This window comes from Xiphophorus hellerii, chromosome 18 (genome assembly GCF_003331165.1).
Source record: "Xiphophorus hellerii strain 12219 chromosome 18, Xiphophorus_hellerii-4.1, whole genome shotgun sequence".
Lineage (NCBI taxonomy): Eukaryota > Metazoa > Chordata > Actinopteri > Cyprinodontiformes > Poeciliidae > Xiphophorus > Xiphophorus hellerii.
In genome coordinates, this window is record NC_045689.1 from 19,888,809 (window position 1) to 19,909,140 (window position 20,332).

The 20,332-nt window shown below is 36.8% G+C and overlaps 1 protein-coding gene across 1 annotated transcript in view; it reads right to left on the reverse strand.

The window, feature by feature from the left end:
• Positions 1–20,332, reverse strand: part of gucy1a2 (guanylate cyclase 1, soluble, alpha 2) — a 43,419-nt gene that overhangs the window by 18,352 nt on the left and 4,735 nt on the right. Inside the window, exons 2-4 of the mRNA XM_032590685.1 lie at positions 11,902–11,963; positions 10,677–10,801; positions 7,575–8,479 (exon numbers count right to left, since the gene is read on the reverse strand). Of these exons, the coding sequence (XP_032446576.1) occupies positions 7,575–8,479; positions 10,677–10,801; positions 11,902–11,963 (1,092 nt within the window). The remainder of the gene's footprint in view (positions 1–7,574; positions 8,480–10,676; positions 10,802–11,901; positions 11,964–20,332) is intronic.

Genomic DNA, 20,332 nt, shown 5'->3' on the forward strand with positions numbered 1-20,332 from the left:
ACAGATGCACACATATACGCACATCCCTGGAGGCAGTTGTGTTGGCCTAGTTGTGCGTCTCTGTTTAACTCGACACTCTTTTCTACTTCTGCCTGCGTCTCTGTCATGACAGCATGGAGAAAGAGGAAGTAAGTCAACTGTGAGATGGGAGGGAAAAGACACAGAGCAGTGCAAAAAAAACTACACAAGGAGGTGGAAAAGATGGAAGATGGGGTTGATAAATATAAAAAGAAAGACGGAAGTAATAAAAGCAAAGTGACACATAACGTGTCAACATTTTTAGAAGTAAATATAGTTCTAATGGGCTATTATTCGAAATTCAATAACAACCCAGGTGATGCAAATATGCAAAGACATAAAGCACAGCAAGTCAAAAAGTTACTTTGCTAAAGTGGAATGACAGAAAGTAGGTGCAAGTTAAGAGAATAAATAGCAAAGAGGCACAGAAACCAAGAATATAGCTGGAAACTATCAGCTTTTAGAAAGCTATCCTTCCTCCTATCATTACGCAGTAGTAGCAGCTGGTAGTCCTAATCAATTGTCTAAAAAGAGCTTTCTTATTACCATGGCCCGTGAGGAATAATGGGTAAAGCAAGTAGATCTACCTAGATATATACATCCTTATTGTCGCAAAACATACTGACAGATGATACAGAAATATTTCTAAAACTGTAAATGTTCCAGTGAGTTTCCTAGGGTCTTAATCAGGAAATTAAAAGTACAGGATTGTACCTTAATTTTGAGCAATGACCTCTTTTTCCTCAGCAAGACTCCACTGCTGAAGAAAAGGTTTGCTGAAACCAATTTAACCTTTGATGCAGAACATTTGAGTCTTTGAAATACTGTGCTTATAGTCTGCTCAGATGATACAAAATAACAGGAATATCACTTTAAATCAACCCAAAAATGCAACACCAATGTTTAGGTCTAGAGGTGAAAACATCACAATGTGGGGCAGTTTTTCAGCATTCAGACCTGGCAGGCTTATTCTTCCATATAAATCAAGGAAGAATGAAGGGAGAAATGTACTAGGACATTTTTGACAAGAAGATTAATATGGTGAAAGCCTAGAGAAGTGCAAAAAAAGAGAACCACCGTACTTTCAAAATTTCTGTAAAAACTGATATAAAATCCCACCTGAACGATGCATGTGGCTAGTGTCTCTATTTAATAACATCTAGGGGGTGGCCATAGCTAAAATCAATGTAATGGAGCAGTTCTCTGCTCCATTAGACTTTACTACATATTAAATATACAAAAATTCATTTGGATATCTTTTTATGTGTAGATTACTTGGATTCTAACCAACATCTGGTGTGGATTTAATGTTAATAAGCTAATTAGAAAAAATAGTTATGGAAAAAAGTGTGTTCAATAACTTTTTCCTGAAAAGAATGGTTGTTGGGTTTCATTTATATGAAAACATGCAAAAATGCAATAAGATGAAAGGTCCGGATGTGGCCTTCAAGTCATGATATCTTTGAAACAGATTGAAACAAATTAGCAGTGTCTCATCTCAAGGACTCTGCTTAGTCATCAAAATATTTTTTTTCAGGTTGTTCTGCACCAGTATGTCTAAAATCCCAGGTAGTTAAAGCAACTAATTCAGCTCTACTGACACAAGACAAAACTGCAATCAGTAAAGTGCAGCCAGTGGGACTAATGCTCAGACAACACATCTCTCAATCTTGATGGGTTCACATTCTGCATGCATAAATGTTTCAAATGTTCCGATTCAGATTGCTTTTTCGCATGGCAATGCGGTAAGACAAAAGAAAATGGGAAAGCATGAAAAAAATCTGAGAAGGCGAGAGATGGAAGTAGTCAGAGAAGGAGAATGAGATGCAAGGACACAGGGAGAACAGACAGACATGAGGAGAATGAAACACACTGTACTTGATAAACAGGAATAAGGGACAGCAGGAAAGAGGAGGAGAGAAGGAGAGCTGGAGGTGGAACATAGACCTAATGCATTCCTTTTTCTAAGAAGATTCTGGGAGATGTCAACAGACTCATTCGCATGAACAGGCATTCAGCAGCAAACAGTCAATGAGTCAGCCTTTTACACACACAAACACACACTGCATACACACAAAGCTGTTTTGGTCTTATCTTGTCAGACTTTAGTGTGCAATTCCCTTACATCCCACTCTCTGCTTGAAATCCTGTTGTACACAGAAAACACACAAGCTCACGTACACTTTGTTTATGCAGAAAACAAAAAAACGCACACATAAAAGGACATCAGGACAGTGGTTATCATAATAATCTCAGCAAAAATATTCTTTACATTAGCATTATTCGCCTTATCAGCCTTTGTTATACTAACACAAAAGATACATGTAAAAATAATTTAAAACTACAACCTATATTTTACTTTGTCTTTGTCAAATTGCGAAGTGTTGATTTACATCTAAGAGTTCCCCCCAAAATACACTTGTGTTTCTACATGAAAAATTATTTTGACTGCGATTTTATTCAATTAATATGCAAAAAATATATTTATAATTGGCATTATATTTTGTTTTAATGTTGGTTTAATGGAAACTGAGCATTATCATCACCTGTTTTAAAGAAAAACGTGCATCACATCCTCATGTTCTTTTTGTAGTTTTGGATTATTCTATTATTATGTGTTTGTTTGTTTTCTGACATTTCATATGCTTTATAATCTTTTCTTGATTTGTAAATTTCTTTTCATTTATTGCATTTTTTGTTGATCTTTCTTGGATGTGCCACAGAGAATGCCGAAGAAAATCAGCTGAAAAAAAAATTCTTTCTTTAAGCTTATTTTTTTCTGTGCATGGTCCAGGAGAAATAAAGTAATACGTTTGAAAGCAATTAATATTATTAATGTGCTTAACAGATATAACGTCTCCTTGTAGTCCTTCTGACTTTTCTCACGCTTCTTTGTATTTTCGACTAAAGACAACAGAAAGAGGGAAATGATTTTCAAAGCCTGCAGCTCTGAACAAGCAGCAGCAATTTATCTACCTCAGATCAAAGATGGACACTGCTGACATCAACATTTTCTTTGTCCGAGACATGCAGGTGCAGAGATGACGCAAACAAGCAAACCTCTTTCAAGGCTACAATTGCATTTGTTAGATAAAGGCAGTTACAGTGCAGACTCAGTAATTTTTCTCCTCTATTTTCTACTTCTCAGTCTATTATATAGAGTTTTGAAATATATTTGCCCTGCCCTTCTGTTTGCTCCTGTTCACAACTTTTACCACCAGGCAAAGTTAACTGCAAGTCATCTAGATCCTGAAACAACAAAGTAGAATCAAACCTTTACACTAATACCACCATGTTTGGTGTCGATGCTGTGTTAGCTTTATGTAAGACTGATAGAGGGTAATCATCTATTGAAGAATTTCTTTAGATCTGGGGTATATATATACAGTATATTCATTACTTTTGGAATCGGTTAGCTCACTTCATTTTGCCAGACAGGTTTTGCTCAACTGAATTCTTGAATTATATTTCTAAGTCAAGTCTTTGGGGGCAAGTCCAACTCTTGTCCTATTTTTTGCACCAAGTCAGACTCTAGCTGAAAGTCTTGTCAAATCTGGTGCACCTTGTAATGCCATGTTATGCAATAACGCCACAATATGTGATAATGTAATAAAATCTGGCTTCAAAATGTAACAAAACATAATTAAAACCACATTATGTAATAATCAACACAAAATGTAATAAAATCATTGAACACATTTTAAATACTGTCTGCCACATATGTAATAACATTATTACATTTTGCACTGATTACTACAAATTGTGGAGTTAGCTCATTTTTTTTAGGAATGATAATGTAATAATGTGATAATGTGATGCATTATGTAATAAACAATCACAAACTGTTTGTGTTCATCCTAATTATAATGCTTCTAATAACAACCATGTTTTAGAGCCTATGCACATTTGAATTGATTGTTTGGTCAATAAATACAGACTTTATAATCATTTAGTTGCCGTTTCAGACTCAAAGCTAGACCCCCTGGTATTAACCTACAAGTCGTTCAATGCAAAATGATTCAAAATGCATTCAAGGATTTTATTGCATTTTACTTCTATTGTTACATATTGCAGTTTTAATGATGTTTTATTACATTTTACAGCCCATTTTTATTACAGTATTATTTATTGCGGTATTTATTACATAATGCAGTATTACACACATCTAACCCTACATCACTGCAGGTTCCAAACATGTACTGTTTGTCCTTTGGCCTAAATCAACACCTAAAAATGTAATCTTTAAATGATAACTAAAATATAAGAAATCTATTGCGGATCAAAAAATTTTACAACAAAGCACTGTATAAACTAATAATTTCATATAGTTCATGAACACTATAGGGTTAATGTTATGAAAAAGAGCAGAATTAGTACTCTGCAGCTAAAAATCAGTGCAGGCTCCAACTAGCATCAAACACCGCACACACATTATTCACTTGTAGTTGAACTGACTCATCTTAGACAGACAATTGACCCTTTGACACTAAAGAGACTGAGAACGCTGAGATATCTGCAGGAAAATCCTCACCATGTAGGTGTTTCATGATTCACTGATTCTGTCTTGGTGAAATTACAAAAAAAATTAAATGTTGACTGGAAGTGAAAGAGAAATGTTAAAATACTAAAAACTACATCTTGTTTTTTTATGTCTGACAAACTATTGAGATATGTGAAGAAAAAAAATAACACGACATACGATATCATGCAGAGCTTGGAGGAGAGCTTTTGACTGTACAACCTCTGTACCCTCCCTTGTGTGGTGGCCACCCTGTTCACACAAAGAGCAAAGAGACAGTCAGAGATGCAATTTGCCCTTTTCTGCGGGGCTCTAAATGTCTCCTGCACAGCAAATATCTTCAGGTGAAGAGAGGATAGAAGTCAAACTGAAAAGCCACCACAGGTCACTCAAACACACACTTCCAGTGCTGCGCAAGAGGAGTGTGGCTCCTTCCCCTGGCCTGTGGCTTTCTCTCTCTGTCTTTTCTCTTAAAAATGTCAACCAATTCTATCCTGGCTCTCTATTTCCTTTTTTCTTCTGCTTCCCATTCCAGGTGACACAGGACTCGCAGTGAAAGGAATACGGAAAGCTATGCTTGCCCTCCTGCTCCACAAACACACAACGGTTTAAGCGCAGTCCCATTTCAAAAAGAGAGCCCAGACTGTGTGAAATATAAAGGCAAAGAGAACGTATAAGTTGTAATATTCATTGCAATATTCACTTAAGATGATTATATACACTTTTAGCCATAATCAAGCTTTAATGTTTTTAAATGTGATTTTATGTGACCAACACCAAGTTGCACATAACTGTTCAATGGAAAGAAAATGCTACATGTTTTAAAAATATTTTTACAAACTAAAAATTTGAAAAGTGTGACTTGAAGTTGTATTGAGCTCGCTTTACTTGAAAACACTAAATAAAATCTCATGTAACTATTTGCCTTAAGAAGTCATTTTTTTATTTTGTGTTTTGTATCTAGAAATAGGAAGAAAACCAATTGCAATTTTCTTTTTACAGTTTACTGCAATGCATGAAGGGAGTTCAACAAACATGCAAAAGAAGATGCTCTAGCCATACAGCAAAACACTATATTGTTTTAAAACACTGAAGATCGATAGAAAATCACCACCCCACAGTGAAAATGGTGGTGGCAGCATCATGCTGTAGGGATTTATTCTTCAACAGGGACAGAGGGGTTGGCAAAAGTAGTGAAAAGTGTTTCTACAAAGTTTTGACCAATGGGGAATGAATACAAATGAACATCACAGAAAATTACAAATCATGCATCACTGTATGTTGGTCTGTAGCAAAGATCTTAATAAAAAGCAAATAGGTGTGTGGTTGTAACATTATAAATTGTGATAAGGCCTAGAGCGTGAATACTTTTGTAAGTGTTTGTACAAATGGAAGGATTTTTAATATTAAGCACATTTGACTTTTATATGTGTCAACTGGGAGTCAAAACAGATTTTTAAAAATGAAACCTGAGGCATACAAATATATAAATCACAGAAAGACTATCACTACATAGCAGTGTTCACACATAGCAAATTGTGCGAGTTGATGTTAAAAATATTGTGCATTGAAAAGCTTACCATCTAACTTAGGAAAAAAAAACCCTAGCGCTAGACCGATCCGTCTCCTCTCTGTCAGTACTGTTCTGTGTCGAGGTGTTGGGTTGTGTCACAGACATCCTGCGGAGACCAACCAATCGATAAAGAGCAGGATATAGCACAAAGCTCCAATTGATTTGTTTTTCAGGCAAATTGAAAGCAATTCAATCTTCACTCCTCTTGTGAAAAAAGATCTGCAGGTTTCAAGAGTGTCATGATAACATTTCATTCAGATGCTACCTCCCCCAAAGTGGTGTAAGACTTTTCTTAATTTCTGTAAGCTCAGTGATTACATTTTGTTTACTTCAACAATACTGATATTCATTCTTCAGATGCTGAAATCTGGCTAGACATAGGACAAAGTGTCCTCAGTGAAGAAACTTGTAACAAAGTGTGGCCTTCTTGCACATATTTAGTTGAGGATAATGTTTCACCTGATAGATAAAACAGTGCAGAGATGGCATATTTTTTTGGCTTTGAGGTGCATAAACTTTGTGACAACGTCTTATCCACCGCTTTGGTCATCAAAAGTGGACTGGGTTTTCATTTAGCAGAAATCATATATCTTAGGTTCCAGACAGCATAGCTGCTTTGAATACTTGAACACCAGAGACGGTCTGTACTTTTGGCGCAGCTACTGCTCACACATTTCTTTTACAAAGAAGGTGTTTCAGGTGACAATTTACTCTTAGAGCATGAAATATGAGAGAGGGTGTGAAGCGAAACCTCTGCTAAGGGTGCAGAACATGGACCTAAAAGTGTAGTGTGTAGACAGAACTGTGTTTCCCCTGAAGCACAGGAAGAATGTCAGATTAAGGTCCTTGCTTGGCATGGGTCAGTCAATTGACTGATGAGCGGATCTGGTTTTTAACTTGACCGACTTGACCAGTCACCAGCTGGTCTGACACTACACTAAAAATAGCAAACCAGTCAGTGAACACGCTGCATCGGCAAGAGAATATCTACATTCTGTTGGTCTTTCTGAGTAAAGATGACTCAGAGTTACCTATTTTATTATTAAACAATTCTGCATTTTCTACAATATGTCTGCTTGTCCTATAGGCGACCACTCAAATTGTTAAAAATCCCCTCTACAAAGGTTACCATGGATTTAAGATCAGTGGTGGATGCACACACAGAAAAATTCTTACTGATATGGCATAAACATTTATAAATCTGAACTTAAGTAGATTTCATACAGGTAATACTGCTGCCGGTCAAGAAGGCAATAGGCAGACTGGACTGTATAAAGCATAAGGTTTAGTCCAAAGGAGATTATGGTATACGCCTCTTTTTCAGAACTTTGACCCTACTTCTTAGTTCAAGTGAAAGAAACTCTTAAGGTTTAGAAAATTTAAACATTGCAAGAGCCCCAACTTTGCAGCATATGGATCATTCCTAACTATTGAAAACAGTGGTGATTATCATTATGACTTTACCTTCTCCTTGGTGCCAGCCTGCATGGGGTCGGGCTTAGTGCGGATAGTAAATGGGGATGCGAGTCTCAGCAGTATGCCCTGGAAAGAGGGATCCATCTTGGGTGAGACAATCTCAAAACAGTCCCTAAATGAAAGGATCCGGTGAGGCTCAATACGAGCCTGTTTCCTAAGTCCTTCTCCAAGCTGCAGGAGTTCCATCCGATGCCCCAGGACCAGGTGAAACGGGAAGGCACGGCAAAACGTAGCCAGGGAGATGCGAAGATCACTGGGGTTAGTTGATAGCTGGAGTGGGGGACGGTTAGTGCTCACAGATGCTGAATTTGGGATGGAAGAGAGAGGAGAAGGGCAAGTCTCTTGGAGTAAGAAGGATAGACAAACTGTGGGGACGGAGGTTGGAAAAAGAGACGGAGGGGACGGAGATGAGGAGGGCGAGGCAGTGGGGGACGCAGTGGGAGTGGGTGTTGTAGAATCACAATCTGTATGTTCTTCATTTGGCAATAGAGGAGTTAGAGGTGGCACCTCTTCCACTTCAACCTCTGAATGAAAGATCCGCCTGGCGACAGCTCTAATCAAACCTGGCATAACTAATCCCACAACAGGTGCAGGGTTAAAGCAATGAAGAAACAACACTTTCCCTCTTCCGTCTCTGCTGCCACGGTTTCCAAGTTTCTCCAATTTCCCTCTACCTTTCTCCTCTTCGCGGGGATCCTTGCACTGAAAGGAAGGGCTCTCGGAGGAGGCTCGGCGCCCCGTGGAGGTGCGAATGTGTTCTAAAATGGCGTCAAAACCATTGAAGAAATCCTGAAGGTTGCCGCCTACAGCCCGCAGTACTCGCTCATTCTCTTCGAAGCAAAGGCCAAAGAACTCTTCGCCAAAATGCTCTCGCAGTTCGCAGAACGGAACTCCTGTGAGAAAAGGGATGCAAAACGTCAGCGTCAGCAAGGCGGCTCTGCAGAATGAACTCTGCACACAAATTAATGTCGTAGATAACCTTTAGTGCCCACATGCAGGGAATCAAGTGAAACCACAAAACAGAATCAAGGGTGACGTGAAATATATATTATTAGACTTTAAATAAGAAAACATGTATATTAAATGCTAAATTATTGCATGTTTGTTTTCTCTTATGTATCTGCCATGAACCTTGGTGTTTCAGCTCTTCAATTATTTGTTTATACCAAAATGAATGAAATTAAAATTATTTTAAGCAAATCGACCATAAAAAGTCACAAGCATAATCAAACATCAAAGCTTTGCTAAAATAATGAATATTGATAGGATAAAAAGATCATGTGCCTACTGACTAAATAATATCAGAAATAAACAGGATTAAAGGATTACAGGAAAACTACACATGCATTTTCATATAAAATGATATAATCATGCAGAATCATTGCACACTGGCATCAAATATAGAAATTTCAACATTAACGCTGTTTTAGAGAGGCTGAGGTGCTTCTAAGGCTTTCTTTACTTCTTCCTATGGATAGATTCCAGTCACTTTCAAAAGTAAGATGTTGGAGACCTCTAAAACGCTGCAAAGTAGACTAAAATAAATAGTATCAAAAGAAAAAATGACAGATAAATCGCTGCAAAGGAGTCAGTCCTACTTCACTGACGCAGAGAAGGATCGTGTTAGAGCAGAATGTTTAACAAGAAACAGCATTTTAAATAATTGACTACTGAAGTCAAATATATTTTGGTAGTGATGGTGTAATGTTTTCCATGTGAAATTATGTTTATTGATCTATTTTTGGAAACCGCTTTAAAAGAAACACAAACAAATCGGTGGAAGGTGCTTTTGTCTTATTGCCAACTGCTGCAAAAAGATCTTGAAAAACAAGGTAAAAAATGTTATACAAAAACAATTATTTAAAAATTAAGACATTATATGTACAGGTCATAGAAGACACTCCATTGTAAGTGTCAGGACAGACATTCATCAGGAAAGGTGAAGCTGAGGGGGAGTCTAGGCAAAAAGCCAGGGCAACTTACACAGAATTTTACTAATCTTACTGCCAAACTTGTTAGTGGTCTAAAAGCTTGATGAGGCCCTTTCCACACTTACATATTTTTCCCATTTGTGATTTTATGTTGTGTGTGCACCACCTGTTCTAATTAAAACCAATGTTTTGTGCATATTTTTATACACCACAAAACAAAACAAAAAAAATCTTTGTACTCTATCTCTATGGAACGGGTATTTTGAGGTTTTGAGAAACAATGAGGACCACATTATGCGTACCCAACATAATGTCTCTGATTAACTTCAAATATGAGAAGCAGAAATCCACAGTAAGAAGGAAATTTTTAAAGTTGTTATTGAAGAAGCTTTGGCCTATTTGTTTCAGCAAAATACCAGTTTAAAAAAATTATCACGAGTAGTACAGCCAGACCCAAGAATGTGATAGCCTCCATTTGTAAAGTGAATCTTTATAATTATTGGAAATTTAAGCAAGTTATTGATCCCAGATAAACAAGTCACCAATCCCAAATAAATGACCATATTAAAGCATGGCTGATAAATTTGTTTCCATTTCAAATCACTGGATTTTAAATCCACTAAGTTTGTTTTTTTTAATCAATTAAAAGATTCAATTACAGTACCCAGCTGTCTGTTTTCATTCAGGGGTCAAAGTAAATTAGATGCCCCTAAAATAGCCAAGCTTTACCCTAGGAATAAATTAGTTATTTTCATGTTGGGCCTTAGAGACAGAACAACCTTCCCCAAAGAGTAAAAGATAGCCTGCGTACATGCACATGTGTGCATCTATGCATAAACAGTAACATAATAGTTACTCCACTTAGGTCAAAGTACCTAGTATATAATAACAGCAAGGTCTCGGATAAGGGCTTTGGTGTGTGACCAAACAAATGAAAATAATAAATTTAAGTATATAGAGAGGGGACATTGTACATGTTGTGCTCACCCATCAATACAGATATTAAATTCAAAGCAACTAAGAAGTAGAACAAAAGTGTGAAAGCAACACACTAAATAGAAATGAGGCTAGATTTTTTATATAAAGCTACCTTTTTATATCCTTTATTTCTAAATGTCAAGCTCAGAACAGTGTTTTTTTGCTCACATTACATGCCTACCCAATATTGTGGCCATGTACTGCAGAATCTGTAGGACATCTTCCTCTGAGCCAGAGTTTTCAAGAAATGGGCACTTCTCCTCTTTCTTTTCACGCTGCCTTTCACTACCCCCAACATCCTGGCACCTGTGAGTCACACAAAGCAAACAAGCAAATGTATAATCAAATCCTGGAATCAGTAAAGAAAAAAAAGAAAACCCAACATGGTGCTGAAACTGATAAAAAGCTACGTTTTTCTCATCTAAGATGAATACATTTGGAGTGACATCTGGGTAGAGCAGAGAGGAGAAATAAAACATCATGCAAAATGCACATGTGGTGTAAATGTGCTGGTGTAGTTCCTCTGCTGGTGGTTGTGAGCTGGGATTAAGAGTATATTTGGATGCACTCATAATTTGAAAAAACCCTGACTAGTAAATGAGATAAAAGATATGATGTTGCAGAAACAGTGTTGTGAAAAAGTATTTGCTCCCTTACAGATTTTATCTGGTTTTGCTTTCCTGTCACACTTACATGTTTTGGATCATCAAGCAAATGTTAACGTTAGACAAAGGCAACCTGGATAAATTCATATGGAGTCAGGTAGATTTGGGTTGATTTTCCCCTCAATTATTGAAACTTCTGTTTGACAACTGCTTCTTGTTTTTACTCACATTTACAGTATATGTGTCTGATGTTAACATTTGTCCGATGATCTCAAACTTATGTATGACAAAAAAAGTCAGAGCAAAAGAAATTTGTAAAGGGGTAAACACTTTTTTCAAGGCGCTGTATTTGTTTTTCCACAGTAAGATGCTCCGAAGCACAGAAGTTACACCGACTGAGGCCAGAGTGTGAGATACGGAAGACCAGCTGCAGCATTTCTGCATCTTTATGCAGTATGTGTCATGTGAAGGTTGTCTGTAAGTGTTGTGCCTGGCTGAAAACCCTCCACTGAGTTTTGCTGTTTTGACAGGGCACAAACAAGAGGTGAAGGAGTGAGACTAGGTGTTTGTCTATTTCTTTGGAAGTGTGGCTGAGGGCAAAACAAGAAAGGGAAAAGTGGCGGCTGCAAAGCAAAGAAGAAGTGGTAGAGACGGTGAAAAAATTGAGTGAACAGGTGTGTGACGTGTGACAGACAAGTGCGAAAAGTACAAGGAACTGGATGGGAAATGAACGACAGGGATACCTGAGATAGACAAATTGTGGAGAGGAGAAAAAAGCCGCAAGTACTTAAAAGTTTATACCTCATTTCTTGTTGTCTGTAGAACTGCAGAGTTCGTTGAAGAGCCTCTTGAACAGTCTGTGTCTGCAAAGAAAGATGACATGATTAAACGTATTTTCATTTACATTTGATGAGGAAAGCTTTAATGATTTTCTTTTATCTTTTATGTAATTGTAAAACTGGTCCATTTTGTGCATTTCTCCCTTTTCAAAGACATTAAGGATTGCAGCTGATTTTAAAGACGTGGCATTTACAAGACTACTGCTGCTACGCAGGCAGTGCATCAAAGGCACAAGCTGCTTCTAACAGCAGAGTATACCCATTATTTTGACTAAAAGAGGACTAGAAAGTGCATCATTATCTCCCTAACCCTAAATGTAATACTTTGTAAAACATCTGGAATGTCAACTTATGTCTTTAAGTGCAGTACATGTTCTACTGGGATTTTGCAAGTTCTCAACATGCTGGTGAAAATCCTCCATCCTTAAGCAGAAGACCAGTTGCCTTCTACTATTCACCATTTCTGGAATTTCTCAAAAATAAACTCATACCAGCAAAGCTGCATGGACTTTGAATATTATTAAAACAATAAAAATATTAAAAAAACATCACATTTAAGGAAAGAAAAAAAATAGCACATCACATCAATCACTTTGCTCCTGAATACCCTCCATAGGCATTCACATTTCCTAAAACTCGAGCAAAGTCTATACAACACAAGAAATAATGCAAGATTAGGTCGTTTAAAAAATTAAAAATATATAGTGTTGTTACGGCCAGTGGCCTTGTATGTTTTCTTTTGCTCTTCCGTATCTGTATATCTGCAGCTTTCCAACCAAATTGACTCCACTGGGAAGTGGATGCAGTCCTCATCCTCCTGTGCCACTCCCTGAGGCCTACAGCAGAGCTGATTGGATCACCAATTGTCAGCTCCACCAATCTGTATGACGCCTCCCTTTTTAAACCCAAGACTTCCTGGGAGAAGGCACAGCTGATTCTTTGTTGAGATAGCTTGCTGCTTTGTTGGGTGTTTGACTGCTCTGAATAGCTTTGTCTTTCTGTGAGCTTTTGTAAACTTTGATAGCTTTTGTCCCTGTGTGGGTTTTGTATCTCTACTAGAGATTTTTAGTTTGTTTTTTGTTTAACCTGGACAAAAGGTGCAGCTTTGCTTTGTTAAGATCTTTGGTTTACACCTCTGATTGTTTTGTGGATTTTGTTTTATTTAGCACTTTTGGTTTACCTTTTGGTACCTTTTGATTATTGTTGATTTTTACCCTTTAGCTCCTGGTCTTTCTGAGACTCTCCCTTCAGCATGTCATTTGACTTTTGCTGTCGCCGCTAGTCTGGTGGAGCTGAATAACTAGGGAGTCATGAGGAGAAGGTACTCTGTGAGGGGGAAGCTTGGCTGGAGACTGAAGCTCTGAGGAGGAGCTTTGTGGAAAAGACGGCACTTTGTGGGAGAAGATTGGGCACCCCAAATGGCTACTAAGGGACATTAGAGGATTTCTCAATCATGCATGAAAGAATCAAAGAAAAACTCCAGATATATTTTTGATGAGAGAAACGCATTATAGCCTGATATAAGGATCAAAAAAGTGGATTTCATGTAGCACTGCCACCTTGAATTTTTTTCACCTTTTGTCACCTGTCTATGCCTATTCTGCATGTTGGGTCAACCTTAATCTCAAAATTTTAATGGAGTCCCATCACTACTTAATTTATCACCCTGGAGCTTCTTTTGGCTTCTCGGCTTGGTAAAAGTGATGCACATAAGCCACCCAAAAAACCCTCATCACCTAACACCGTCATATTTAATGGGTACATTTCTCAAGGGACACTTTAACAAGTTACATTGAAGTAAGTAAAGGTGTGAACAAAATTAATCATGACTAAAGTCCATTTAGCAGTTCTGTTCTGAAGCTTTTTTAATGAGCAAGCCTTTGTTAATATCGGTGAAGCTCTGAGTAACATAAAAAAACAGATCCATATTCAATTTTCACTCCTGAATGCCAGTTTCAAAGGAAAATCAAATTAATTTCCATAACAGGAAATGCTTTTATGAAGTGTTTTTTTTTTTTAATATTTTGCCTTATATTTGTGCAGAAAATTTCCAAATGACCATAAGACACAAACCACTTGAATGCTTGTGTGCACAGCTGGCATGTTTAGCGCTGCTGGCAGTCTAAGCTTTAGAGGGCGGGTCCAACACGATTATCTGAGATACGGCTGAAATGCACGGCTGTTGTGACAATACTGGAACACAGTGTACCAGCTGGAGAGGTCATTCTGGGGTCACCAACCACTCTGGTCAGATACAGGAGAGATTTTTTGAGTCTGTGTCCATTTGTTTGCATTGGTGTGTTTGTGAGAGAGCCAGAATGAAAATAGAGAAGATACGGGAGATTTTGGTCCAAAAATAACCCCAAGAAACCATAACAGACAAGATGCAGCTTGTCTGCAGAGGAACATTTTTTTCTAAATGTTGATTTCCTTTACATGCACCACTTCCTGACACAAAGTAAAAAAAATTTAAAAAAAATAGAAAGAAACATTGATAATTTTTTTCAGAAAAGACTTTTTATTACATACTGTATGTGTAGTCCAGGTGGACAGCGTGTCTGATGAAGTTGCATTCTAAGATTTGTGCATGTGAGAAAAAAACTGCTGCACAAACATACTGTTCTCTTACATCACAATTAGTCTGAACTGTAGCATTTCTGCTCCTTAAATTAATGTGCAAAACTACAAACTGAATACAAGACAATCAAAGTAATGGCCTCTATCAAATTTTAAGGATAACTCCAATGCCCATAGCAACAATAAGAAAAATGTAAAACATGTTGCTGTCTCTTTTATTTATATGAAATGCTGGTTAGTCATGTTCTCCTCTGCAGAAGGAGAATCTGCCTTTTCAGCCTGTCAGTGTCCCTGATTTTCATTGAAACAAATGCATCGACACACATCTAACTAGATGTGTTACTCCCTTCCTGCTTTTATTACAATAATCTTATTGTATTTCATAAGTAGGTTGTAGGAACGTTGATTGATTAAATACTGTGCTGGAAAAACTACTTCCACTGTTATGAATTTCTTAAGTTTTTACTTCTTTTCTCACACTTTTGCAAACAAACTTTAATTCTGGATGGTTTGGATAATTATTTACCTTAATAACTGAAACAATGATAAACTATTTTCTCAAGTTTCCTTTGTCTGGTATTGAAATTACTGATTATATAAAACAGAAGACCTGTTAAAGGCTCTTTTAAGGCCATGGATTAAATTGCTCAGTTCAGAGCAACATTTTAAATTGAATTGTTATTTTTAGATCATTGTTGTCTTGGTCATTTATTAGGAAACTGATGTGGAAAAATTACAGTTAGGTTACACCTGCTAGTTGTATTGCTATATACAATGACAGAAACTGAACTACAATACATTATTTCTTAAAATTTGTAATCATTATATTAACAGTTATTGTCAACCATAAAAGTGTGATCTGTTGCCTTAGGAAAGTTGGAAACGTCCTCGACTTTCCAAATAAAGTAGAATCTGATCCAGCAGAAAGGCCCAGTAGAGCTCACCAGTAATAACAATGTAACATATTAATGTCAATTACAAAGCATGTCCAGTTTCACCAGCATTTTTAACCCATCTATAAGCAAGGTTCAGGTTTTACTGATACAATAAAAGAGCTTTGTGAGTGAAACCAACTTTCTTACTATAATCAAAAAGTTTAAACTATGTTTTACACAGTCCAGATGCAGGAGTTGTTTGAAAGCCGGCCTTCTTTGGTTTTTACTTTTCTGTCTTTTATTTAATATTTCCTTTTTTCATTTGAATCTGACCAGAGACAAAAAAAATAGCTAATTGAAAAAACTAAACTCTTTTTCATCCTCATACATCACTAGGGAAAATATGGAAGGCAGTGATTCTTAAGTGTTAAGAATCACTTAACAATCACTAAAGCCTAACACTAAGATGTTAGGCAATAACCGTGATTCTGGTTTCCCCTGAAATGTCAAATCACAAAGAGAAACAATCTACTTGCGTTTATAAATGAAAGCAAAATAATATTCACAAATATAGTTAACTAAAGAACACCCTGCAAATCAAACCACAACCTATTTTTAGTTACCAAAGGAAGAGGGATGGAAAAATACAGCATGTGCAAATGTGAAAGTTACAATATCATCATCAAAGCACCAGCAGATCCAGCTAACTACAAAATGAATGGGTTGCTTTACTATATTCTTGACTTTGAGGCTATTTTCACTGTAACATTGTAATCGCAGACATATCAAATCCATGTTGAAACAAATAAACAATAGATTATGTATTAATGATTTAAACTGGTAAGAAGCTTACAAGGTCAACAAACACACAGCTTTGGAGTCTTTTACGGTATCGCTGATTTCAATAAACAATATTCTTGACAAGTAGGTCAAACATGAGCCATGTGGCAGGCAAACATCGTAACAGAGTCTTCCTTTATTTATTTGTGTAAAACACTATCTTTGCTATTCAGAAATATCCAAAAAATGTGGATAGTCATGTAGTAGAAACTAATTGAGCCACATTCATCTCATATTAAGATTACTCTGTTTTGCAACTTCTGCTGGCAACCCAACTGCAGGCTGGCTTCTTCAGCAGACAGTTTGAATAATTAACCAGCTAATATAGGCTTATTAGACCACCAGTGTTACTCTAAAAAGAGCTAACCAGTAAACCAGTTTAATATACTGCACATAAACCTCTACCATTTAAAAACTACAAATACATTTTTGTGCTTTTTATGCATATTTTGTCTGAGTCTGCACCAAAATATAAATAAATCCTGTTACCATAACAGTACTTATCAATATGTTTGTTTAGTCTTGCCTTTCAATTGTGCATGAAAGCAGTTACAATTGCTTTCATGTACTGCTTTCACTACATGAAAGCAGTTTTTTAAATCACTTTTGTTTGCTTAAGAAAATTGGAGTCCTGGGATACTGTTAAAGCATATCTACTGTGAAATAAAATCAAAATGTGTCCTTCACTAGAGTGACATAAATCTGCTCTACAAAAAATGCACAATGACAATCGGCAAAAACAAGTAAAAACATAGATGAAACCAGATATTTAAGTGCGCTGCCTAAAACGCATTTCCATTTTATTTTTCTTGTTTGGATATCAAATCTGTTTTAATTTGGTTAGGCTTTGAGATGTCTGAATTTCAAGAAGCTATGAAGCTATAAAAATTCTCAGATGAAATTCCTCTCTTTCTGAGGATTCTGGCATTTAGCAAATAGACATGGTTTCCAAATGGAACTGAAACAGGAAAAGGTTATTCGGATTTAATGTCAGATAGAGAGAGAAAAATTAAGGTTTTTTTTTTCTTACACAGTGCAAGTAAATAACTTATTTAAGAGAGAATACAGTGAAACCGTATGCAGAAAAGTCTTACAAAGTGCAATTTCCATAAAAACTGTCAATACTGCATCATTGTGCTCTGCTAAAACACTGTGATCAAAATGCATTCTTCCCTAAAAACTACAGTGACCTGCTCTAAAATGAAAACACAAAAGGCGATCAGCCTAATGAGTAAAAACATACATGACTATAATCAAACATGAAACTGAGAAAAGAGAGCAGAAATGATTGTTTGGGTAGCTGCTAATGAGCGTAGGGGTGTGTGCACGTGTGTGTTGCTCCTGCTGGGCCAGTGTGGTCAGAGTTCACACATACAGAGGCTCTGCTCCTTCCTGTCAGTCACAGTGAGCTGCTGTAAACATGCCAACTGTTTGCACTCCTATATGCATTTTGTCTGCATGTGTGGCATCTGTGCATGTGAGAAAGAGAGGTCAAGAAAAGACTAAGTGTTGCTTGTTAAGACGGAGATCGTATTCATGGAGCTAGAAGCAATAAGACATGGACATTGTTAGGTCTATCTTAGGGGGATCTCAGCTCCTCTTAATGTTACTTATTAAACCAGCGATTCTCAACGCTGGACTTCAGGACCCACTGTCCAGCTTGTATTAAGTGTTTTCCTGCTGTCACACACCTGACTTTAATGAATGGGTGATTAACAGGCTTATGCAGCACTTGATGGCGTGCTGAGGAGGTGATGCAATCCTTTTAATCAGGTGTGCTGGAGCAGAGAGACATCTACCACATAAAGGACAGCGGGCCCTGAGGACGAAGGTTGAGAATCACACCTCTATTTGTTTATCTATCAATAATTATTATTTCATATATAATTAATCAAAGCAGTTGTGATCTTTGCATGAAGAAGAACTAGCCCAAAATTTCTAATATAATTTATAGCATTTAATTAAAATTAATTATTATAACATTAAAGTTATCTTGATGGTAATTTCTCCTCTGGTAGACAGGTGGACAGCACTCTATTAAAACTGTGCTAGGAGAAGAACACAGGAGTGGAAGCTTTTTGAGTATGAGAAGATAGGAGAGGAAGCAGAGATGGATCCAGGGAAAGTTAGCGCTAAGAAGTGACTTCTTAAAGCAAATGTGCAGACTGTAAGCTGCAGCAATAAAACTATGTCACTAGGAACAGAGAGACAGAGTTTCCTAGTGACAGAGGAACTCTGGACAGAGAGGAACTCTGTACCATAAACAAGTCAAAGACAAATCTGACTTTAATTCTTAATTTTATTTATCTCTATCTCTATCTCTGCTCTATCCTTATAGAGTCGATACTCTGTTCTGGGACTCATGCGCTGAGCATAGTTGCAAACTGGAGAAGCAGTGAGATTTACTACGATTGTACGCAGAAGCAAGGGTAATGAGCAACACAAACCAGCACCAAGTGCTTGTTTTTCACTAGGAGTAACCATTGGTAAATTTGAGAAAAACATCCCACATCACACAGTAAAATAAAAACTCACTACTGCTATTGAAGTCTAAATCTTAATAGCTCTGAAACCTATCTAATAATAAAACTGCACTGGTTGGTTTATTTATGAATGAGCTGATATAACATCTATCCAGCTGTCTCTATCAGTAACAACATAAATGACTTAGATCTGTTAAAGATGAAGTATAGTTGTTGTCTCAAATGGCCTAATCAAAGCCCCAACCAAAATTTGATTGCATTTGTGCAGCAGATCTATAAACTAGTTACATCTGCTAGAAAACCCTCCAAACTGATAGAACTGAAATAATTCTGCATGTAATAGACGAGTTACAGTAAATGCTTAACCACAGCTGTTGCCAAACAGGTTGGCAACATTGGACCAGTTTGGTTTAGATAGCCTTCTTCCCCTTTTGTGTTAATAAATTATAATAATTTGAAAACAACTTTTTTGCTTTTCTATTTTTCATCTAAGATTAAAATTGATTTGATGATCTGAAGAATATATGAGTGTTGTCAAAACAAGAAAAACCTCTGAGGCAAATAATTGAGGTTGTTAAAACTAACCCTTGTTTGCTAATTTTACACCACTGCCGACTTGCCATAATAAGTTTGTGCAATGTAATTTCTAAATAAATCTAAATCAGATTTTTGATAACATTCTTTCATAATGGCTAAATATTAAAAAATAAACATGAAATTAAATATCTCCAGAACTCCAAGCAAAATATCTAAAACTTTTGAAAGTCCTCAATACACATAGGTTAAAACAGTTATAGTACAGTATAATAAAATCCTCATTATGAATGTATCATTTAACGAGTGAATGTTTCAGAGATTATGAAGTTCTAGCAAAACCTTGGAAAGTCACGTTCCGCGTATCTTAATAGTTTTTAAAAAACCTTAATTTAACCACCAAAGATAACTGCAAACTTCCTTATCACACATCATCTATCACGACACTAAGTTGTAACAGCAGCTTTATAACATTACTGAGGCACAGATAGAAGATGCACCAACAAGCACAGGTCTGTCTGTCACAATCCACACATAGTTAAATATATACAGACAGAGGCCGGGGCATCTCTGACTCTGCCTCACAACAACATATTTAGTATTATATAATCTGCCAGATGATTCAGGCTAGCAGAGCAGAAGGGAGAAAAGAGGGGTTTTTTCATGGACAGCACAGTGCACATCACATCATTGATGAAAACAGGGTTCCAAATGGGCAGAATATCTCTGCATTCTTGGACTTACAAATAATATGGAACAAAAAAAACTCTGGATGGCTGGATAGGTGCACAAATGCATGGATGGATAGATGGATTCATGGATAGATTATGGCTGGATGGAATCATGGACAGATAAATACATTCACTTATGGGTGGATGGATGGACTGGACAAGAGACAAGAATTAAGTGGAAATGTTTTTTCCCTAACTCTTCTTTTCTTCATACTTATCCAAAAAATTTTAATTAAATTCTTATTTTTCTTGAGGATCTTACATAGTGCTCAAGAAATAATAATTATATATATAGCGCTCATCATGAGCTGTGACACAGTGCTACACATGTAGGCTAAGAGCCGTAAGCTTAC